Source organism: Haliaeetus leucocephalus, unplaced genomic scaffold (assembly GCF_000737465.1).
Source record: "Haliaeetus leucocephalus isolate CR32 unplaced genomic scaffold, Haliaeetus_leucocephalus-4.0 Scaffold162, whole genome shotgun sequence".
Taxonomy (NCBI): Eukaryota; Metazoa; Chordata; class Aves; order Accipitriformes; family Accipitridae; genus Haliaeetus; species Haliaeetus leucocephalus.
In genome coordinates this window covers 4,160,033-4,185,293 of record NW_010972598.1, presented here as the reverse complement: position 1 = coordinate 4,185,293, position 25,261 = coordinate 4,160,033, and the positions used below count along the sequence as shown (strand labels likewise).

The 25,261-nt window shown below is 38.0% G+C and overlaps 1 protein-coding gene across 1 annotated transcript in view; it reads left to right on the top strand.

The window, feature by feature from the left end:
• The window catches only part of RYR2 (ryanodine receptor 2 (cardiac)), a 342,788-nt gene that overhangs the window by 18,712 nt on the left and 298,815 nt on the right, over positions 1 to 25,261 (top strand). The window contains exon 3 of the mRNA XM_010562945.1: positions 2,803 to 2,907. Coding sequence (XP_010561247.1) covers positions 2,803 to 2,907 — 105 coding nt within the window. The remainder of the gene's footprint in view (positions 1 to 2,802; positions 2,908 to 25,261) is intronic.

Below are 25,261 nucleotides of genomic sequence, written 5' to 3'. Positions count from 1 at the left end.
TTCTAAATCCAGAGCTTCGAAAGCATCAGCATTAAAAGGGACTGTATAGGGGTGAGCAGCGCTGTAACTGTCTGGGCTAAATACGTTGGCAGTTCTGCATCTGCCCCATGTATGTCCATGCCGTAATTGTTGTACACCATATGCAGCCGTGTCTGTCGGATCTTCAGTAGAGCAGATTTGTGTGAGAAACTGCCGGAGAGGAAGAGGCTGATCCACATGCTCACCACAAGCATCAGTAGATGCATCTTCCTTCAGCTCGCAGGGGAAACACATTGCTCTCCGAGGGCCACCGAGAATCTGGGCTTTCACGCAACAGAGATGAGGCGGGATAATGTGCTTTCCCTTTTGTCTCGAGAAAAAGAAACTGATTCTAACATTTTGCTAGGCTGTGAGGAGAAGGTGCCTCTTTCACTTAATTAAAGCGAGACGATCTCATACAGTTCTCCTTTATTACTCTCTGGCTGGTCAAAGTGTGCCTTACTCACCTGCTATGAGAATAGCTAAAAAATGTTCATTGGGACTTCATTCCTCAGTTTTAATGGGGAGGGAAGAAAATGCTCATGGCTGTCCTGAATGGAACTGAATGGAGAATGGAACTGATGAAGGAGGAGTGTTCTAGTTATGTTGCCTTGAACACTCTGTGAAATGATGCAGGATTTTCTGTATTTTAGAGCGTATAGACTTGCAGTGTAGGTTTAGTACTAAAAAATTTTGATAGGTCACAAAATTGTATGTGTGAGACATATTCTGTGAGCAAAAATCTTGCTTTAAATAACAGTAATAGCAGTGGGAACGTTGATATGGAGACTTTGTTTGCTTATATATATATGTTTGCTTATAACCAGACAGATATAGAAAATGTAGCCTTGGCTCATTTCTGAACACAGTTTATGGAGCATCTTTTTCTGTTTTATTCAGACTCTTGTTTGTTAGTCAGTCTTCACTGGGGAGAATTGAGGGCAAGCTGGACTGTCAGGCAATTCGTTTCTGTGAGGCTTTCTAGAATGGAAAATTTCACTCGTGTTTACTGCGCAGAAACCACAGCTTGCAACCCGTGATGTTTGAGTGCTCTCTTTCCTGCTTTATGAAATAAGGGCTTATGGTAGTACTTGCATTACAAGGATGTTTTGAAGAGAATCTAATTAGTTGTCTGTTGGCCTAATACTAGTATGAAGAGGACTGTTGTAGTGTCTGAGTAACTACAAAAGAAAAATGGTAATGAGAAGACTGACAAGTAAGTAGAGGCCTGATTCTAAGTGTTGGCTTAAAAATACTATCATTGCATAAAAGTCAGTCAAAATCCCATGCAAAACGGGATGCTATTTAATGCTTTTTGATCTGGCTAAAACTTTAATTTAAAATACCATTTTACATTAATTTCATTGAAATATAAATAACGGAAGGTAATGAAAGATCTATTAGTTAATAAACAGACTTGAATTACTGTAGTTAGGAGTGATGAACAGCAATTTAATAAGCTATTAAGAGTGTGAGGTATTCTGAGTAAACTAACTTTTGAAAAAGAGGGAATGAAATGGTTTTGCAGCTACCTTTTACAATTTAATGTTTGAGGCCTTGGAAGAGGCATCTTCAAACTGTACACACTTTGAATAAATGTGCAGTTTTTACAGCTTTAGCAGTAAAAGCATTCATCGTGTAAAAAATCGATTTCCAATAGTCAGTAAAAGTATTCCTAAACTAAAATATGCAACTAACATGAAAAGAAAAAGAGAAGGAACATGAAAGAATTTCTGGAGGCAAGAAAAGGTGTGTAGGAGTTGCATATTATTCTATTAACAGAAGAAAAGATCCCAACATAAAATCTGATTTTACTTTGCTACTTTGTAACTGAGACATTGCTATTACAAACCTGTTTCAATGTTATTATCAATTTTTATGATAGTCTGGAAAATTGGCTTTTCAATAACTCAATGATTTTTTTTTCAATCATGACAAGTTAAATATTTATTTTTATATGACTCTAGTTTTATCCCACTTAGAACAGAACACGGTGAAGCATACCACCCTGCAAGGCTGAGAAGCTACTGGCTTGGCCTTGATACTCAGTGTCTAATGTTTCTGCGGCAGAAAATTCATCTTGACCTGGAGACCATCATAAGGATAAGGTCTGGCTACTACCAGTAGCCTAAAGGCTGCATTTTGTTTCCCCCACAATCTGAGCATAATGTCTAAGACACATGTTCCATATGCTAATGTCCAAGCAGAGAGAGATTGCACTGCTTTGCTTGGCAGCCTTTGACTGTTTTCTACTCCCAGGGTGAATTTTTCTTCCTAATACCTAATTGTAATTTTCTTTGGTACAACTTGAATTGCTGCTTCTGTTCCTTTCAAGGAGCACCTCCAAGAAGAGTCTGCTTCCATTTTCCCTGTAATCACCCCTAGATTTGCAAAGAGAATTGTCAGATCCCCCTCTCCCCTCTCTCCTCCATCCAGGCTGATCGAGCTCAGGTCCCCCAGCCACGCAGGGTGAGTGCACCAGCCCCGACAGCCATGGTGATCCTCTGCTGAACCTGATGCAGTTTATTGGTTTATTTCTTTTATCGAGAGGGGGACCTAGTACCCCAGGTGTCAGCTTGCAAATGCTGAGCAGAGGGGAAGAATTGCTTCCCTTCGCTTGCTGGCTAAGCCTTACCTGTCGGAGCCCAGTATGTGGCTGGCTTTCATAGCCTCAAGGGTATAGTAGGTCTTTCAGATTGTGGAAAGTGAGGGAAAATAGCAGCATTGGAAGTGCTGTTCAGCACGTCTGTCACTAATGTGATCTCATGTTTTTCTTTCACCTAGAATGTTCCACCTGATTTGTCCATCTGCACCTTTGTGCTGGAGCAGTCTCTGTCAGTACGGGCCCTCCAGGAAATGCTGGCTAACACAGAAGAAAAGGCAGAAGGGGTAAGTTATTAAATACTCACTTTTTTTCATCTTGCAAAATACGACAGTTTTTTTCCCACTGTACCACGGATTTCATGACTGGCACAAGCTTATAGCATCATGAATTCCTTATGTTTAACTTTCCTCCTTTGCTACAGGAATGGTTTGATTTTTGAGAAATTCTAAACACTTGCACCTTTCACTGAAGCTTGCCAGAGTTGTAAATTCCCAACAATTTCAATGTGCTGTGGGTCAGCACAGAGCTACAAAAATGTTTTAATATGAGATCTCATAATGTGAAATATAAAGCTTGATCATTTCTTCAGAACAGCTAAGCTTTCTGAGGATTTCTGATTGTATCAAGTGAGACTGTCAAGTAGTCTTAAAATGACTTGGATGTGTACTGTTTTCCTCTGGAAATAATGAACTTGTTCTCTGTGGCCTGAGCTAAAATGTCCTATAACTCATCTTTAGAGCTGGAAATAGAATGTTATTGAGTCTCGGTGGACAAGAAATATGGAAACTAACACATTTTTGCAGTCTGGAAGATGAAGGATATAGGGATAATGTTAATTGTTTGACTAGCGATTAGGTATTTACAAATAAATCATAGTAGTGTAATTAATATTCTCTGCTGTGTAATTAATTTGATTTGTTATGATGTAGTTGAGTGTTTCATATACACTCTGTAGGGTTAGTTTGAATGCCATGCTCCAGCTCAAATTCTATAAACTGTAAGTGAGGAAGAGTGACTGTAGGCCCAGGAGTTACACAGATAAGAGACGCAGGGGTTAACTGTAAGACTGTCACTGAAGAAAGCTGTCAGGAGAGAGGCACGCCTCTGATAATTCTGGGAATGCCTTGAGAAAGCAAACTTTAAACTAACATAGAGTAGTCAGTCCCATAAAATGCCAGGCACTGAGACTGAAAATGGTATTTGGGAAATGAAGTCCAGGAGCAGTCCCACAGGTGATCCAAAGTGCGTGCTGTCAGTGAGAATTTGTTCCAAGGACTAACTCCAACAGCAGGAGGATGAAAAGCACATCTGAGAGAAGAGGTGGTACCAGAGTAAGCAGGTGGTACCATGCTTCTAAATGGGTACCCCTCTTCCCTTAGTTTGTAAATACTGAAACCAAGAGCAAGCAAATCCACAGGAGAAAAAAATAAATACATTCAAAAGAACAGGCACAAAGAGGCATAATGTCAAAAGTCACAGTCCAAACCCAAGGATGTGCAGTCATAACTGTGTATGGCCATATGTGTGAAGTAGAGCAACAGTTTTCTTGCTGTTTATTCCCACCAGATGTGGGCAGGAGCAGAAACTAAAGAAAGTGTAGAGGAGTGTGTGTTCTAGTAGTGCTATAGGGCAGAATATTGTGAACAAAAACCCCATTCAATTTTCAAATACGAAGTATTGAAACTTTTTAAAAATCATAATATAAATTGGCAGATTTTCTGTTGGGCTGGCTTTAGCAGAGTCTTGGGGCCAACTGTTAAGTGAATATATACTCTTAATACAGAGATCACATCTAGAGAACACGGGATAAAGAACCAAGTTCTCTGCAGAATGGTTAGAAAATGTGAGCTTGGGGATTCTGCTGGGAAGAGGGCAGGCTAAAGAGAGCTTTGTAGAGGTCTCATGCGGAACATTTGCACTAGTTCTGGACTATTTTCTGCGCTGACCGTGAGGAGAAAAAGAAAAAGACTTTTTGTAGGGCACAGTGACTGATGGGACCTACATAATCCAAGCTGGAAGAACCGTGCCTGATGGTAATCTGGTATTTCCTGGAAACAATTATTGATGTTTTCTGTGCATAACCGTGAAGGTCTGAGTTCTGGGCTCTCATAGCTGTGCCTAAAGAAAAGTGATTGATGGCAGTTGTACTGATGTACAGTGCTCTGTCCTCAGGGGTCTTCTGAGAAGCGCACAAGAAAGATAAAGCAAGGTCTCCGAGTGTGGTCATTATGTGTCTGTTACCTGTTTACAGTGTAGTTTGCTGTGCTCTCAACACGTTTTAAATCCCAACACTAGCAGAAGATACAGAGCTACAGGTATACCAACCCAGACAGCTGGTGTTCACTGAATAATGAATATATGTCTACAGCAAATTTTGCCTGCCTTCTGTGCAAATGTATTAGGAATCCGCCTGTGTGTCTCTTGCATACTGATACGTTAATATTAGAGGAGAATAAACTTGAAAATAGTAGCTTGTAGATGAACAAGGTCATGTTGTTGTCAGTGTCATTATTTTTCTTTCTGGTAAGTCTCTGGAAGCCACAAATAATGATAATACTAAAATGACTGAATATGTACTTGCTGATAAATTAACAGAACTGATATTTGGTATCTGTATGTAGGTTCGATGAAAAAATATATAAAGTTTTCCTTTGTGTTTATAGGTATTTATCATAGGGTAGGTACTTACGTAGGCAGCTTCCTATTTGAAGTAACTGTTAGAACACGTGAGTGTTGCATTTAATGACTGATGTGGTTACTTTAAGTTTTATGAGAAGAGGTAATTTTGTGCATACATCTGAAGCACTATTATCTTCCTGGAGCAGCATCAATTTTTTATTTAGAATAACAGTGTTTTCTTTCATTTAGGAGAATAAAGTATAGCAATTTCTTGAGAGATTGTTACTATAAACTGGATTCAGTATGACCTCAGTTTTCTAATGGAAAGAGTCCTGCAAAAAGACGTCTTTTCAGTCCTCCATTAATTTTCATTACCTTAGAAATCATTAAGGCTGCTGTGTTTAAAAGTGGTCTCCTTGTGCTTCTTTGCTTTTTGTGGTGTGTAATCTCTTGAATGCTATGTTTATATAATAGCTATTCTTATTATGTAACAGGTAAGTCAGCAGTAATGAAATGGTTGAGTAATATGAATGAAATCTCATGCTGACTTGAGTCAGAACCATATACAGCTTTCCTTGTTCTTAAGAAAGAATAACTATGTGCACTAACTGGATTTAATTTTAATTCTCTATTAGGATGTACTAAATGTGCAAGATTACCTCTGCAATAAATACCTACCTTTTTAGTGCAAGAATCCCAAAATGAGTATTTCCATACTTCATGAGATTAGTGATCCATCTATCTAAGTATACCTGCTTCTCTCTCCTGAATCAGCTAAATGCTAGTATCAAAGCAACAGTGGAACATGAGTGAAATTTCGTAAGAAAGAATGTGTGTAGCGCTTGGTTTCTTCTAGCCCTAGGCACTGAGTAGTTACTTTGTGCTCTGAGGTTTTATCATTTCCCGTTAAAATACTATGCTTGGCTCTGGCAGTTTATTAAAACATTGAAATTCATAGCTTGTATGCTTTTGGTTTAAAAAATAAAACCACAACCTGTTTTGTTTGTTCAGGCAGCATTATTTATGCTTTTCATTTTAAACAGGTAAATTTTTGATTTTGCTGGGGACTTGAGTGCTATATGCATGTACTACTTTTATTGTTAGTTCATCCACAGAAATGAACCAGAAAAAGGGAAGGAAAAAGGGAGGAATCCTGTGGAAAGAGAATAGTAAATAATCACATAAATGAAGACTATCATTACATGTGTGCCCAGAGTATGGCCCCCGGTCTCTTAGGCAAGCAGAATTATGGCCGCTCTGCCCTAGATGGGCCTACAGCCCAGGTATTATAGTAATTATTTTGACTTGGTTTTTGAGCGTAACTTTTTATTATTAGAAAAACAGGTAAAATATGAAAATGGAAATCCTTAGGTTTTTGTAAAGCATTTAAGACCAGAAAAAACCTTCAGGTCCTCTGTTCTTAGCCTGGTCGTTAAATTTTTCCAGTGAGCCCTCTTCAGAGCCCAGTGCCTTGTTTTTCACTAAAGCTTATCAGACTGAATGATCCTGAGAAAGCAAATCCATGGCTTTCCGGAATAATTTAGGAACAATCACCAGAAGATGTTGTAACTGTGTTTTGCTTCTGATTCTTTTTACTCTGATTATTCATTGTTTTGTTTGTTTGTGCTTTGTTTTTTTTTTTTTAATCAGATCTTCCTTTGCTAGATTCAAGAGCTCTACCATTTAGTACTTTCTCCTTGTGAAAGTGCTGAAATGCCGTAGTCAAATCAGTTCCTGGAAATTTGCCCTAATTTTCTTAGGAAATGAAGCCTGGCTATCTATCCATTAGTACTCTTGTATTCAGTAACTTCTGAGATTTCTGGACAATATAAACAATATTAGAAACAAGGGTAGATATGTTCTTCCAGATGTGATAGATATTGGGTAGGAGAAAGGGCCCTAAATTTACATCCCTATAGGAGGAAAGGAAGGCAAAGTTGGCTGTTTTACATTACCATCAATTGCTCTTGTGCTGGTGTACCTTCTGCACTGCTGTCTTTTGCTCAGAAGAGGTGCCACAGGCACATGGGAAGGAAGTTGCCAGGTCTCAGGTGTGAGAAAGGGATTTATAATTTTGTGGCTTCTTTCAGTTTTGAGTTTTAAACATCTTTTTCATAAAAGTTAGACAACAGACCTGTACATGGTATGCTATTACCAGTCTCACCTTTTATAACAAGGAAAATGATTTCTATTTGTCCTACTTGGACTGTCCTGCCTATATATCCAGGGATTGCCTGCCTTAATTCTTATTTTCAGTATGTCATGTCTTGCTGATACTGATGATGCATAAAAGTTTTTACAACGACTGGTACCTTTAGATCCACCGTGTGGATTTCAGCCATGATATATAGCAGGCAAAGTAGGTGATGATGCTGGTTACTATCAGTTTCTTGGCCAAAATCAGGGCCAGCATGCATACTTCTGAGCAAGCTTACCTACTTTAAGTTTCTATTGATGACATGCAGGTGAATTTTCCAGATTCTACAAAATTCTCCACCAAGTCACTTTTCTATTGTGTAACAGTTCTAGAGCTGCTGAAAGAAAAGGTGTCCAGACATATTTGATATGGAAAAACATCAGATATTTTTTTAGTCTCAGTTGCCTCAGGAAATTATTTAGACCTTTGTCTGAAAGTTTTTTGAAATCATCCTCAAGCAAACACACTGCATAAAAAAAATAGCTATTAAAATAAAAAATTGCCGAGAGGGTATGCAAATTAAAATGAAGTGTAAGGTAACCTTCATAAAGGCTATTCCTACAAACTCTTATTTGAAATATATTTCAAAGGTATTTTTTTCATATGCTTCATTATAAATGATTTTTTTCTAAAGGGAGAATTTGAGGATTCGAAACTGCTACTATCTCTATTTATATAACAAGTGGCTAGTTTGAATTTTTGTTCTATTCTAATGCATTTATTACTTCAAAGAGATAAAAAGTTTTGGGTACAGTGACTAGGTACAGGAAATCAAATTAGCTTGGCATTTAAAGGACATTCTACTATAAGTGAACAAGCACAAAGTCACATATCTTTTGTATTGGCTAGTACAAAAACCCGCTTTTCTTTTGAAACTAATAAGAGCTTGTGATTCCTTGAGTTATACTTGCTTTGCTTGGGTTTTCTGAAATATATCCAGTAGTCTCATGACATAAATAACGCACTACTCTTTTGCCTTGTGATGTCTTTTATAGTCCTCTGTGATAATTATCATAAATCAGGCCACTGAAATTTGAAGACTCCAGATTGTATGTTACATGCCATACCCTGGTGAATAGACGAGATAAATAATCTATATGACACATACAAATACACAGGGTACGTGACTTGCTTTCACTTGCCGGTATGGTGTGCATCCCTATGTGGATGAGAGATGATGTATCCCGTGCAAAGGATTGTTGTTAACTGCATAGCTTTTCATTGGAGTGATTGAGAACTCTTGGTAAACTGTCTTTCGCAGCAGCAGCTTTAATTATTTCTGTCAGCAGTGGTAAAGCATTCTTTTCATTCTGATCTACCAGAAGAGGAGTGAGTGCCAAGCTATCCCAACTTTATTGTTGTACCATCCATTCACAGCAAAATCTCATTTCCTTGGGAGGGTATAGAGTAAGAGGCACCTATTCTGGTGAGAGCTTCTGGAGCTCCTATTTGCCGATCTGTGTTTTGTTCTGCCAACAAGAGATGTGTGCCTGGGCTTTTTTTGTTCAGGTATATATAGAAGAGTATGAGACTGCTATGGGGTTTGGTGGTTTGGTTTGGGGTTTTTTTTTCAATTTTATCAGCAAAGTGGGTGGAAAGTTCAATTCCTCTGCTAATGCCTAGGCTTCGTGCTACGTGCATTGCTCGCTAGTAAAATCAGCTGCACTTGGAGTGTAACGTGCTTTTGTTGGTATTGTGTTTTAATGACTCTTGCAGGACAGATGCACCAAACTCACTTATACTATATGGAACCAGATGTATTTCTCTCAGTTGCTTTTGTGCCCTTTCATATCAAGTGTCAGCTGTTTGATTGCTTACTAGAAAAAATGTACTACTGAAATAAGTAAAGATTTCTTTGTGTGTCATCTGTAGCAAGAAAGTGAATGTATATGTAATTACAATTTCTGTATTTTGGGTGACACCATATGCAATGTACTAGAATACATCAGGGTAGTGCAGAGCTCTCTATCATTTATATTGAGATGATTTTAGGCGCTTATTCAGGAAATCACACTGTATTTGTTCTTTACTTTCTGACTGAAAAACTCGGAGTAAACTTGAAGTCTTTTTTGCTATTTGTCTTCCTAGACTTCATTATGTAGAAAAAAAAAATTGGCTCCCATTTGCCTTAATGTGCTTGAAATGTTTACTTTTATGCAAAATGAAATGTAGGGTTAAATCCTTTGCTAGTTTTCTGCAAATTGATCTTAGTTGCCATATTGTCTGCTGAACACTTCTATGTGCAGTTTTCTGCATTTTTTTTCCCAGTATTTGCACAGCAGCTGTGCTTTTCTACTACTGTATGCCATGGAGATTTTCTGTGCTTGGATATTCTCTCCTGTCCTCCTGGTAATGAGGATGTGAAACTCTTGTCAATGCCACTGTCAACTCCTGAGGCATGGTCCTACATGGGGGCGGGGGGCGGAGGGGGGAAGACAAAGTACCTTATTTCACATTTTCTTTCTCAGTAAAGACATTCAAGCACTTAGAACAAATGCAGCATGAAGACTTCATGTAAATGAATGTGCTGGAGTTTCTCAGATCTGCTCCTTGATTGGACTTGGGCCATTCTCAAAGAGATCAAAGTTCAGAGCTGGAAGTAGGCTTCTGTTTGATAGTTTTGGGTATTCTGTAAACCCGTCTGAAGCTGGACACTGGTGCTAAAAGCAGAAAACTGATGTGCAAGATGATGTTTTTGGAACACTCAGGGAGAACCAGAGCCAATTCAATTCTGCCATTGAAGTGGAAGGGAAAAGCTATGCATTTGAGGGGGAGATTAGGTAAAGATGACCTCACCTTTCCCTGAGATTGCAGCTTTGCACAGCACCGAAGTGGACTAGACACAAGGATTAAAACAAGAATCGGTTCAGATTCCATGTGGTCCTAGGAAAGAAGCTGAGAATAGCTGGACAAAAAGCTACCTACTGAAAATGACCGGTGTGGAAGTCACTGGAACTGGCACTTTGATGTAATGAGCTGCCATGAGGACAGCTGAGAAATGTTGGCAGGGAGATTAGGATGGGGGACTCAAGGTGTGCTGGGGAGCTTTTAGCTTGAATGAGATAATAAGCGGATTGTCTGTTTCTCTGCTTTTTACGAGTCAATTCCATAAGTATTATGCCCTTGCCATCTATAACCTATAGCTAGTTAACATAAAAGATGGCAACATACTGATGCCATTCAGTAAAGATTCCCTGTTAAGTCCAGGAAGAGTTGGGTTTTCTTTTTCTTTTTTTTGTAGGTTTTTTTTGTAGGTTTTTTTTGTAGTTTTTTTTTTTTTAATGAAATTTAAGCACAGAGAAAGCGAAAATGGTACAGTTAAATTTGTCTTTAGAACCACAAAAATAATTTGTTGCAATGGTTGGAAATTATATACTAAATGGTATTTAGGCAAAATACAAGATAAAAAGATAAAACCCCCCAAATCCTCACAATCAAATGCTGTCCAGAATGCTGAAGAGTCTCAGTTTTGCTATGCAGTCCTATGTAAAGCCGAGATGATAGTCTCTTAAACCACTCATTTTCTTAATGCTATGGGATTGTCCTCCAAAGCTATTAATACACCGAGTTTTTAAACAAGGTCAGTCCAGCTAAGCAGTTACAATCGGTAAGCTAAGCAGTGATTGCTAGTTGTATTTTTTCTGGTTTTGTATGTCTTCATACCTCAGGACCGATTTGTGCAGGTGTTGAGTTGTAGCTGATGAAAGCTACTCTTTAAATGTATTGATATGTCATCTGGGGTATTATGAAAATAGAGTTAATATTTGTGAGATTAGCATTACAGTAGTGAACATCATAAAATTGATGCATTTAATAGTTACGTCTTTAGAAGAGGTATTTTTATCAGTATTCAGTACAATGGTTGCACACAGAGCTGGGATGAAATAAAATAGTAAGTGACCACCCTCTCTTCTACATGTCGAATGAGGCAGAGTTGATGTTGAAAAGGGAATGGACATGTGGAAGGCTGTGTTGTAAGACAGTGACAGGAATGGACTGAAATTAAGCTTGCCTAAGTGATTTTAGTCACTGTCTTTTTACTGTTTGCCTTAACCTCGTTAACTTTTTTTGGTAAAAATTAGCATAATTCTTTTGAAAATACAAAAACTTGATACTTTAGCTTAGTAAAAAGTGCTTCAAAATATGAATTGTTCATGATCATATCCAATTCTTGTCTGTTACAGCTCTCCTATTAATGACTGTCTAAAGTGCAACTTTACATTAATCTCACAGCTGAGGCAAGGCCTGCATAGTGTGATACTCAAATATTGTATTTTCTTCTTCTTTTGCAATGCACACAGCTGTAATCCAAATTATTTGTAAAGCCCAAGAGCTTACATTAAATTAACTTGGCAAAAATGAAAGTTATAGTTTTACAATTATATTGAGAATGGAAAGAATAATTATACAATATTTTTAAACAGATTGTTTATGACACCATGTAAACATCTCATAATATATATGAAAATTCTCCAAATCTACATTTGTGTTATAATGGCTTCTTGTAGGGATAGTTTTCTGCAATATTTGGCTAGGTGGATGCAAAATTTCAAAACCAGAGGGATCCTTTGTCTCATCTTAGTGGCTTATAATAGCAGGTCTAAAGAATATATAGATGGCTGATGCAAAATGCTATCAGTGTAGGAAATGCATAGCAGTGCTATACAAGCTGGGAGCGTGGAAAATGTTAATGGTGTGCGCAGTACTGCCTAACAAGAAAGCGGTCTGCTATCAGGCAGCTCCGTAGGACCTCAAAGCAGCTGCAGCTGGAAGGTTGCACAGGGGATTCTTCCTCCTGAAATGTGTTCAGTGTGCTGATCCTCCAGGAGGTACCGTGCCAACACCTTTGCTGGTAATTAAAAAAAAAAAACCAAAAACCACCCTAATCTTGAAATTCAGTCAAGATTTTCTTAATGCAATTGTGTTTATAACTCTCCTTATCTTGCGGGGTTCGACACCTTGGGGTGCTTTTGATACAAATGATGCTGTATATGCATCATTGACTTCTGTATTGTTCAAGTGTGGATGTGAATAGTCCTCCCCAAAGGGGTAACATTTCAACAGCAGCAACATGAAAGCATTTAGAAGAAAAATAGAGATAGAGCTACGATTGTGAGACTGAGTAGGACTGAACAGACTACATTTCTGTCCTGAACAGGACATGGGAAGGAATTGATTTTGGGGAGGAGCAGGGTTCACCTCTGTGTTGCTTGTGTGGTGTGTCGGAGTTGGTGATCAACGTGCATGATTTCCTGATGGTTGTCACTGAACATTGTCACTGAACAGGTCTGGATAGGTACTATAAGCATGAGGATACATCTGCATGTATCTAACTGCATCTCCCCATGGCAATAAGAAATTTGAATCCATGGTAGCTACATCACTGAATGAATCTACATTATCTTACAAAAATGTCAGGTCTGGTGAGAACATGTGTTATTTCACACCAAACAACTATTTGTCTGTGGAAAAATGATTTCTTTTGATGCCCATCCATTCCTTAGTGACTGTGGTAGTGTTGATTCACTGAGAAGGTATGGTTTCTGGGTTTGGAAGGTCGTGCCAGAGAGCCATCAAACATTCTGTTTCAGTAACAGTAGTAAAATCAAAGCCTTCCAAGCAGGTGAATGCATCAGTCTATTTTAAGTATATAAGGACTACTATTGTGTGAGAGTTACACTACTGCAGGTCTAAAGTTAACAGGCAGATTTGTTTTTTGTTTCTCTCTCATCATAGAGAATTACCATTTTTAATTTACTTATGAGGATGGCAGCAACCCTTGAGTTGGGGACGGGGAGAAGGGAAGTGAAAGAAGGGAGGGGGTGTAGGACCAGGGGTGCAAGTGAAGAGAGGAAGGCTGAGAACAGGGAGCAGCTCTGTTCACGGAGGTGAGATTCTGCCTCGGGGCTCCAGGTGCCTGATTTATAGCCCAGGCTGGGACCTGTGAGCGCGGCAGAGGCCGTGAACCCTGGCTCTTCACAGGGGCACTATCCCGCCTTCTTGAATGGCAGGATCATCCACCTCAGCTAAGCTCACCTCAGAGCAGCAGGGCTGCAGGGCTTGGGATGAGCTCAGAACTCGATGGGAACTATAAACCAAGATCTTGCCTCGCTGTGTGTCAGGATCACCCAGCCTTGCCTAAACCTGGATTTTAGTTTTGAGCGTTTGAGCTGCCATTCTAGGGCCAGGGCCTTGTCCCAGCAAGGGCTGGGACCGCAGGCTCCTGGGCAGCCACGGCTGGGAAGGGAGCGGCCGGCCGATGGTGGCTGCCGGTGCTGCCAGCCCGCCGAGTCGCCTCTTGTCTCTGTGACGGGTAGCGGGTCCCGCACCAGCAGGCTCCATTTTGGAGTGTCTACAGGATCTCGGCTGGCTCCTGCTGAGTTCCTGCAGGCAGTCTGGATTGAGGCCTTCCACTTCAAAAGCATGCCTGTTAAATATACATATATATATATATATGTATACACACACACATAGATTTAGGTTAGAAAAAGGGAGTATGCTCTTTTTGACTCTTCCTGAGCTCTTTGTAGGTATCTGTCCTTTAGTTTTGAAATTAAAATTGAAACCTGTGCTTTTAGAGTACTGTCAACATGGTGAGTGAGAAGGGGAGGTATTATCCCCTCATTCATTGCTTTTGTAAGGCCTTTGATCTTGATCCATAAATGGCTTTTTGATAAACAAGAGATAGTTGCTGGGCTCTGAAGATTGTCTTTCTTTTCCCTAGCAGTCTCCTTTTTCTGCCTAGGCCGCAGCCTTTTCCAGTGTTTGCTGGTTAGACAGTTAGTTGCCCTTTAGTCCTCCAAATAATTGTCATTCTCTCTGTCATAAATAGATAAGACTTTGTTTTCCTTTTTCATGTGATGGTAGCAAAAGCTCACTCCTTACTTTTCCTTGTGGAAAGAGTGTACTTTGAAATAGGCAGAGCAAAGCAGAGAAACTTGAAAAGAACAGGGGGCATTCAGGCTGCTACCAGTAACCCTGACTTCTGTTAGGTTGGGTTTTGTCATCTGCTTTAGACCTAATTCATTTGGTTTATGAAGTCCTGTATTATTGTATATGATTTTTGTGCTTAATGCTTGTTTGTGCAGGTACTGCTGATGGTGTGGCATGTGCTTGTAATTATGGCAGTACACGCGGCTTCCACTCCTGAAGCAGCCTTTGGAAGCCGAGAGTCTGTTGATAAATATGCAGAACACTTACTTTTCTTGAAAGAAGTTTCTATTTAAAAAATATTGGGATGAGTCACAGAAGATAACAGTACATACAGAGAAGAAGGAAAGGGACAAATTTGGAAATAATTTTTTTTCACAATTTTTTTAGAGGTGATTATTTGATGTTGGAAGTTGAGGTAACTTAGTGTATATGTAGGTCTTTTAGCAGCAGACTATTTTAGTTAACTGGATATTTGTGCATTTTTGGTCTTTTTGTAAAATACCATTTCCAGGTGATGTTCATTTGTTAGCTTATAAGCAGTTTACTGTGTATAGCTTTACTTCTGCAAAAGAAATTGTGCATTTTTCCAAATTGTAATAATGTCAGTAACTGATAAATCCTTTGCCTGTTCCAAGGCATTTCAGGTGAGGTTTCTTACTCTCTCCCCTCAGCTGTGTGCCACTATTTTTTTAGGTACATTACTTAGTGAAATGCAATGCCTTCATTTCAAAGAAAGAACTTGTCGGTGGGTTTGGAGATCTTCCAAGGAACACATCAGGTAGCCAGTGTTTGGCCCTGCTGAGAAGAAAGACCATGGTTCTCTTTCTGTAGTGATCCCCCACACTGCAAAATTCCGAGTCCTTTCCCAGTTTGGCTTGAAACTGGAGTCAACAACTCTTGAACTGAATATTTAGCAGATCATTTTTCCCAAGTCCTGGAACTGTCTAAAGTATGTAGGTGAGAGACTTTACTGTTTGTTATTTTTTTAGGGATGGTGTTTGATAGGTTTTTGAAATTCTGCCATTCAAGTTTCCCAGTGAAAATTTGAGGAAAATTGACTTAATGTTTAAATGTTTCATCCACAGTGAATCTACTTTTTTTTTTTTTTTTCCCCCTCCCTCTCCTATACTTGTAAATGCAGTGTTTTGGATAGCTTAATAAATGCTAAAATATTTTTAGAGCTTTTTACACAGAAATCAAGTATTTAAACAGAGTAATCTGAGTATCTTGGTATTGAGAATCATTCATTTCAGATCACAAGTATTCTTATCTGATTACTTTGGTAGTTCACTAAATTTTGTGAAATATTATGTTGCTGAATTTTTTTTTTCTTCTTCAAGTAACTTATTCTGTTGTTGGGGATTGATGAACATTCTGTAGTTTCATTCAAATTTTGTGAGATCAAGGAAAAAGTTCTCAATGTTTCTATTAATTTGGGAGGAATATGCCATGAACCAAACCTACAGAACTTGATGTGAACTCTTTTCTATTTGCACTTATGTTCGGATAGGAAAAATAGTCCTATTGTTTCACAGGTAAGCGTGTAAGACCAGTAAATTGATTATATCATTAATTGCATACTGGAAGGTGCTAACACATATCTTTCAATCTTTTGGTACATATTTCAGACAGTGAATGCTACAACTAACCCATTCATTTGACTTGATGTTGTAGCCCTACATTCTCTATATCCAGACTTGACATTGCACAGCCTTTTTATAGTGTGTCTCCACTGAGGAACATAACATATAGGAAGCATTCTTATATGCTATTACTGCAGCAAGTATGAGACTCCAGTGCTTCTTGTGACTCTCTGAGTATTGCAAGAAGCTGCAAAGTAGAAAATAAAACTTTATTAGGGAACTGAGACCTTTGTGTGGAAATGACAGTTCAAACACAGACTTTCTCCAATTCAAGATTGCACACTGTTTAGCCTTTTAGTAGCTTGGATGTCTGAACCTACCTAGTTTGCCTAGTCCATTCTCAACTCATGGATACCATGGCATGGGTTGAGAAGAGAAAGAGTGCATCTGATAGTCTTTCTACTGAGATTTCTTCTGAAATCCCAGTGACTTTTCCTACTATCGTAATCACTTTCATAGATGATATCAGGATTTTTCTGGCTTGATGTAAAACAGTAGAGAAAATAATACCTTAACACAGAGATCTCTTTAGGACATTTAAAAGCTCAAGGAAGGGATTAATGGAATAAACTGATTTGTTGGTCTTCACAGTAGAATTTGATCATTTCAGCTTCATACAGTTTATCAGTGAAATAGAAAAATTCTCTTGTTATAAGCTAAAACATTTAGGAAAGCATTTCTGACCTTTTTTTTTCTTTTTTTTTCTTTTTTTTTTTTGTTTGTTTGTTTTGTTTTTCTTCTTCTTCTCCACCCCCACCCCCCCAGCATCGATTGTCTTGTTCAGAATGTCTTTTACCACAGGCCACTCTTTGAAACCTTTCATGGATAGAACAGCGTTTAGGGGCTTTCCTTGTAACTTGAAATGCAAATCTCCTGAGGATTTGGAGGCTACAAATACCGCTAGTGGTTTGAGTACAATACAGTAGGGAACATTTTCTAAATTCTTTATCTCATCCTTATTCTGCATGTATTTAAAGCAATTAGAAACGTTCGGTTCATAGCCATCTCCTTTTTATAGTCTAACTGCATTTCATGAAGGGAACTTTCAGCAATTTTGCCTCTTATTTCTGGGTGGATTTTTCATTTCCATTAGTTTCCTGGTTTTCTTTTGGCATTATGGATCAGTTCAGACTGCGGGCAAGATTAGACTAATCAAGAAGTCAGACTGAGAGAGCCAAGTATGAAGGAACCCTACTGTAGCTGGGATTTGGAAAGAGCTTCCTGAAAATGAGATCAGGAAGGTGATGATTAAAGGGAGTGATACAAACACATAACATTCACTCGTTTCTAAGTGAAAACTTCAGTCCATGAGGAAATGCTTAGCTAAAAGTTTCATTTGTTTTGCAGCTTGGTGCAACCAACTTCTGTTGCCCCTTTGCATAGTTCATTGGTTTTTTAATAAGTAGAGCAGTATGCATTGAATTAATTATCTTTCTAATATAAACCTGACACTGATTTTTGCACTAATTTCAGAGTACAGCAATAAAAGACAGATATCTGTTTCTTTTGCATAGGAATAACTTTTTTTTCCTAGTTATTTTTTTAAAATTTCTTTTGTTAGCCTTTATTTCCTTCATTTATGTTGTCATTTTTGATCTGCTGCGTATTATTTCCACATCTGTGGGATTGATAGTTTTTATACACTGTTGTCTCATTTCTGTTACTGACAGAAGATCTTAACTTTGGAGCAGAACTGATTGATCAATATACAGCCTGGTTCCTGTCACTAATATCTGACTGTTCTTTCCTCCTTTAGTAACATTAGTTCTAGAATGTCCTTGTTTTCCTCTGGATGTCACAGTCTCACCCCCCCACTCTGATCCAATTATATTAGAAAAGCACTGAAATACAGACAGAAATAATTCCTGGACAACAGGAGAAAATAGCCATATAACAAATATCTCCATTAACTTTTATTTCAAAGTCTCAGTTATATCATGGTAAGGCATTGTAATTAAGACTAGGAGTTTTTCAGATTTGTGCACTCATAAATCCATGTCAGACCTTATTAAGAGAATGAAAGCATTTGATTGCACACATTGTGTGTGCTTTCTAGACTAAACTGTTTCTGTAATGTGAAAAATTTTAATTTCACAACCTCTACTCTGATATTTGACAACTTCATTTTTTCAGGAGAATGCTGTCTGCAGATACCCATCAGTTAGGCAGAGTTCCAGCTAAATTGCATCATGAGCTTATTAACTCCCATCTAATCATCCAGTCATGGCTGATTAATCACTTCTCCTGGTGCCTTGTTTTAATAAAATCTGTTTTCTGTGCCACTGACCAGCAAGCTGCCGTCTAATTTTATGTGTGGGGTAGTCTTTGCTGAAGGGAGCAAAATACAGCACTTCTCTGATCCGAAGGGCCTTGTGTGAAGGAATCATCACACACAAGTGTCTTGCATGTATAATTCTCCTGTGTTTAAGGGATAGGGAAATCGTGTGTTTCCTCACAGAGCTAAAAAGCTTTCCCATGCTGTGGGGAAGGAATGGAGGCATTTTGAGACAGGAATGCAACTGTAGCTGGTGGATTTTTAAATATTCAACTAATCTATCTCCAACTGGGGAACTCTGAATTCATTAATTACTTCGTATTAGTAAGCAGCAAGATAACACGGAGAGCTGGCAGCTTTGTCATTTTCTCAGCATGGGAGGAGGGGGAAAGTAATTTCATCCCTCATGCAAATAGAAAAAGGTAACACTCTCTATTTCTTTTAGTAAGTGTTCTGTGTATTAATGAATAAGCCAAGTTATCAAGGTACTTCCTTAAGAAATATGAAGATTGGTAGTTATATGCACTCTTGACAACTTAAGCTCTCTCAGTAACCTAGTTAATAACGTATCTGAAAGCTAACAGCAGTTGTTGTGAATAGGATGGACTGAAAATGTTTTCAGGTTTGCTAGCGGAACCCCCACATGTAAGAAGAGTGAGAAATGAACCAGAGGTCTCTTAACATGAACTAGAGCTCTTTTAATTTCCTAGCACTGACCAGAAGGTTTTCTCCTTTGACAAGTCATAGGTGCAGTAAAGCAAGAATTATTTTTTTAATCAAACTTTTGAGCAAAAAGTCCAACCTATAGCTTGTTATTTCTATAGTTTGAGGGTTTTCAATTGTCTCAGGGTTCTCTACAGTTGCCAGGCATAACTCACTGAAGTAACAAAATATTGCGGCAGTAATTTTCTGCAGAAATTCTTTGAGTGTGTCTTCATCAGGTAGTGGTGTGTGATGAAGAGAGACAGAGCTGTTATGTCCAGCAGTGTTAGCTTGTACTTATTGCAGGGTCTGCCCTTCCAAACTTTGAATTTGTATAACCTAAATGCTTCTTACTGCAAAGAAAGTAAGTGAGAGAAAGAAGAGAAAAGAGGAGAAAGAAAGGATAGAAGTAAGTGGAGCTCAAAGCATTTCGTGCAGTGTTCGCCTTTGTATCATGCAGATGGACTTGTCGGCTACCAGTGGAAAGCTTTATGAAAAGATGAGGTAGTTTAGAGGCTTATTCTATTTAAAATCCTGACTATTCTCAGCTATTTTAGAGATGCCACACTGCTAACAGGAGAACAGGAAATACAACAGGGGAAAAAAAAAAAGTGCAAAACTTTTGCAGATAAAACTAATACTGTAATTTTCTCCTCAGTGCACCTTATTTAGCATCAGAAGTGACTGTTAGCAGGCCATTTCAAGTAAGGCACAAAAAGAATAAGACTTAGCTTTGATCAACTGCACTTTGATCAAATGTAAGTACTGGAAAAAAATCAAGAAGTGCAGGCGCAGTATTTTTGCATTCTGCTTATCCTCAGGGAGAGGCAAGGGTAGGAATGAAATCATCTATTTCAAATCACAAAAATGTGACAGGCACATATTTCTAGCCTGGCATGTGGGCTCTTCTTTTGCATGTGCCATATTTGGAATGAGGATGTATGAGGATGTATGGCATACAAGCAAACATTTTTATCATCCCAGACAAGTTTCCTATTTTGAAGGTAGATGGCAGGCCTTTTCCCAGCCTTACCATGACCATTGGATCTCTAATGTCCTCAAAGTTTTCTTTCTAGGATGATGGTCAGTAAAAACTGTCTCTGGGGGAGAGAATTTATTTCTTCTCAGTTAAGTTTTCTGATCTAGGTTGTGTACAGAGAAGGAGCTAAACCAAATAAATGTGAAAGCACAGCTCTTGAAGCATCTTGAAGACAAAAGTCTGCAATGGAAGACAACCCTGGGCTGGAGGAGAAGACATATCATCAATTAACTTGTTGAATATTAAATTCAGGAAGTCAAGGTGTCTATGAAGATAATCAAATGTTGTAACAGAAACAAAAATACAGTTCAGTTTGGAAACTGTCTAGTTCAAGTCTAGTTATTCTCATCTTGCTTATCTCTATTAGAGAGTTTTAGGCAGAAGTTTTGCTGTATGTTCTCAGTTTCCTCAGCTGAGAAATGGGAAAAAAAATAATCTTACTTTTCTAATAAAATTTTCCTGCTTCAGTTCAGAAAAATGAGCATAAGCATAGAGGAAGATGTGACATCCACTAGCTGGAATGCATTGCTTCATTGAGATTTCAGGTCATAGTCCCATCTGTGGATCATGGCAGTATATCTGTTGCAGTTTTCATAATTAGTTGTAGAGAAAGTGATTAGCCATAGTCAGCTAAGTTTCTCCTATACTGTGTGGAATCAAGTTTCTTAATGTTTTGATATGCTGCTCAAGCAGATGAAAGAAAACAGAGTACAGAAGCCAGAGTTAGGAATGGTAGTGTTGTCCCACAAACAGAGTTCATTTACCCAGTGTGCAAGGCAATAACACAGAAAGTCGAGGTATTTTCAAATTAATTTCTTTGATGAGCGTGAATGGGTGCCTGTCTCAAGACAGCACACCCTTGTCTCAAAAATTCTCACATTTATAACTTAAGTAATACATAATCATTGTTATTTTCCTTAATGATTGGTTCTTTCTTCTTTGCCCCTCATGTAAATTAGTGTGCAGACCCTGTCTTCTTCCTTCATTGTCTTCTTTTGAGTAGGTGGTATCATCTGAGTAGGTGGTCAATGAGTCTGGTCGCAATCTCCCCCTGTAGGAATTACCTTTTGCTTACTTCTTCCCTAATCTTGGCAGTTCCAAGTGGTTCTTCAAGGTTTATTGACCAGACCACAATCCATTACCTTTTCTCACATAAACATAAAGTGCCATTGTCTAGTAGTTAGTTCCTAAACCCTAAATCATGTCTAGTTATTGTTTCCCTATTTTAAATATTAACTAAGGGGGGCTCTACACAGGAATTTAGCAGCTCCTTGGTTATTTCAATCATATTATACCTATTAATTGATAACAGCAGGCTGTTTTGCCCAGCTTAAAATAGCTTACTTTCCAGCTTTGAGCGCTGGTAATTAATGTTGCTGTATTAGTGGATGTTCAGCACATGTTCTGTGAGCTTGCTTTACGTCAAGACTCAAAAAGTGAGTTTGTGAATGACTCCTCATAATGGTGAAAAGGTCCCTCTTTATTTCTCTTCATTTAGTTCATGACTCCTTAAGAAAGAGAAAATAGGGGTAACAAAACTATATTCCTGCTGTTTTAACTGGCTTTTATGTCTGGTTAATGTAGTCCTGGATATCTGCAGCAGTGAAAAAAAATTGTTGGAAAACTAGTCCTCCAGTCTGGATTAAATGCATTTAAAATGAAAGCTTGGCTGAACAGATTGGAGCTCTTATGTGCCTTTGAAGAGAAGTCAGCAAATGCAGATCATTCTCTGAAGTTTCTGGATTAGCACTGCAGTAAATTATTAAATCATGGCTCTATGTTCTTCATGGAGGACTTCTTACTGCAGTTATATGAAGTTCTAAGAGAAGTATGAAGACTCTGTAGTATAGTGTTCTCATCTAGTTCAAGAAGTGAAATTATTTTGTAATTCTAAATGCCATCTTTGATCTTTTGCTTGATTCTTAAAATACCATTTTGCATCCTTGTTTTTCCTCCTTATAGCACTACCTGTATTCCTTAGACATCTATATGTATGGGTGCCATACCATTTTACTATCCATAAAGCACTAGGCTCTAGTTTGAAGTGTGATATTTTCTACTCATTAAATTAATTATGTTGATGGCTACTTGCTAGCAGTAGGCAGTGAAATAATTCTTTCAAGTTGAAGTTAGTAGCTTTCTGTAAAATGATTAATTATTGTAGTATAAGTAGCCCACAATCACTAAGTAAATTCTAGAGACGTTGTATCCTTCACCCTTTTGGTAATGCTGGTGTTCTCATGGCAAGATAATAATTTCCCACCTTTAGAACTGTCACATGGCAATGAACCCACATAATTTTGGTATCTAATGTTAGCCAGTGTCATGTTGTTTTCTTCTGGGGAAATTTTTCCAAGTACCCAGATACATGTGGAAGGGATATTTCTAAGCAGCATACTGCATGTGAGGTATGTATGTTTTAAGACAGATTTTGCTTCCTCTACTGGAAGAAATAATGTGAAGGATAAAGAAAAAGGGAAAAATTAGTATATACCTACCTAACTGTTTTCTTTTTCCAAACAAAGTGACTTAGTGATCAGGAGAGAAAATGAGCCAGAAGAGGAATAGTTATTAAATTCCATGGATTTGGATCTATTGTGATGAGGCAAAATTTACTGTGCTTTATAAAATAAATTATTGTACTGTTCTTTCAGACTGTGGTTAACATAATGTACAATTGAAATAAAGTAGTTTACAGTGTAAGATACCACAGTGAGAGGGAACTTACAGAAGTGAATGCCAATCCCTGCCTGCCATCCCCCCAACCCTTCCTGAAGTTTAAACCTTCTTAGACCAGTTGGAAGATACATACCTTTTAACAGGTCAAGAGCTCAGCAAAACTTGAGTAATTTATGGTAAGAACAGGTAATTCCAATTCCAAGGAGCATTAAGCACTCCAAAGAGGAAGGTGACAAGATGTGGTCTAGTAGAAGGGACTTTTTTATTTGGGCTTGTTTGTGGTTTTTTTTGTTTTGTTTTTTTGTTTTGTTTTGTTTTTTGGGGGGGAGGTGTTGTTTGGTTGGTTTGTTTTGTTGTGTTGTGGTGTTTCCCCCTGCCTCCCCAGATTAATGACTAATGTGTACATAGCAAAAGGAGCTTTGAATCTCAGTGTTTCCTGAATTTTTATGTATACTGGGAAATCCACGGGAAAAGGGGCTCCTGTGTATTCTAGTCTGTGAAGGCAGACAAGACGGCATTGTCAGTGTGAAGCAGAATCTGTATTTAGATGTGCTGTGAAGCATCTGCTTGCTTGTTATCTGAATCATAGCTTAGATCTTAGATACAAACACTAGGCTGAGATATCCATTGTTTCATTTCTGTTTATGTGAGCTTTATATCTATTTTGTCTACATTAGAACAATTAATCTTAGATATGAGTAATCTGATATACCTGTAGGTTTACCTAATCTGCATTACTAGGAATTTCCAGGCAAGTAGATATATTATTAGGTCATGCTTATGCCTTTTTTCGCCCCCAAATAGGATACTAAATGTCTTGAAGGTCACAAGTCTTCCAGAATAGGTTCCATTGGGTAAAAGCTATCAAAATTTTATCTCCATACATTGCACAGGCAAGTTTTAAAACTTGGGACAAAGTGGGTTTTAAGAAAGAAATGTTTTCGTGTAATTTCAGTAACTGGAAGAGCTCTCCCACAGATGGCTAGAGAAAAGGGAGCACATGGGATCCGGGAGGGCTCTCAAGAGGCACACAGCAGGCGGCCTAGAATATGGCTATAATTAAAAATGCAAGATTTTACTGGGCTCTGCACTGTACCATGCTTTCAGAAGCAGATCTCTTTGGATGCATTCATAGTCTTTCCCGTATGACCATCATGTAGGTGTCAAACTGTAGGGTTTGACAAGAGTACATGCACAGTTCAAGTGGTTGTCCTGTGAGAGACTACTGAATAAGTGTGCCTTTGGCATATGCCAAAGCCTGTTGACAAATCTACTTGAAGATCGGTATACTAATGCAGGTTTAGTCTATACAGTTTATAAATATTGACAAATACTGCACTTGACTCTTGAAGATAACTGGTGTCCATTAACTTAAAGTAAATGGACAATTCAGCAATTATAAGGCAATCGATTGTACAACTGATAAAGTACGCTGAGCTTTGAGTGGTTTCTTTCTGACACCAATTGTGGCTGCCCTGTTCACTTAAATTTTGGGACAGTGAGAACTTCTCAAAGCAAGGCAATAAAGTGTGAATCAATTCACCTCTTTCTATCATTGTCACACAGTCAAATTGCTTGTAATGTTGTTCTCAGCGTGTATATGATTTTAACAAAACAAAAGGCGTATCAAAAGCAAGGTAATAAATGAAAGACTTATACGTGAATCTAACTTGGCTATTGCTTACTCTTTTTTTTTTAAGGCATTGTAGTTGTATTGATTGTATTTAGATTTAAATCATTGCTTGCTTTTCTAACTTATCCACATCTTATTATATCTTTTCTTATATTGCATCTATTTTAAAACACTACGTGTGTTTTAGGAGGGATTTCTGCAGCTTGGTTGATAAAAAAGTCACAGTAAAGAGTATTAAAAAAAAAAAAAAAGACAAATCACAGAATTTCTATTATAAATCTAAATGCAGTCCAAATCTCAGAAGAGGGGTAGGAATTTTCAGATTAATAAATGCTTATAAGTTTATCGTGTTAATTAGTTGGCAGGTCAGATGGTGTTTTCTAACCTTTGTGTGCTAGCGGGACTGAATAATATTGAAAATATGAAGCTTCATTTTAATTGAAATGTATATTAAAGAAAGCGTGAAAATTTACGTTGAATAAAACTATTTTAATAGAAGAGAACTAAATACATTGCCTTTTATTACAGTAATTTCACAAGTAAGCTGGAATCCAACTACTACTGGTTTTGAAAATTGCTCATGGTTTGCACTAAGCTATCTTAAATTATTGCTGAAATTCTATGTGACATCTGCTAAAAAAAGGTCAATGTGTACCTGCAGTAAAACCACAGAAGGCTTGACATGCTGCAGAGTTTTCTGTGCTAAGTCCAGAGACAAATCTGCTTCAGATATGCTGCTGTTGGTGCCAAGTAAGTTTTTAATAGGTAGTGCCATACTAACCTTTCTAGTAGCTGAAAAGTGTTCTAGTAGATACTCTCAATCCTTTCTGAGACTGTAAGATGATCCGAAGACTTTTTAGAGAGAGTAATTTAAAATGTGTTTCCTTAATGAACCTTGAAACAGTTTTGTTAATACAA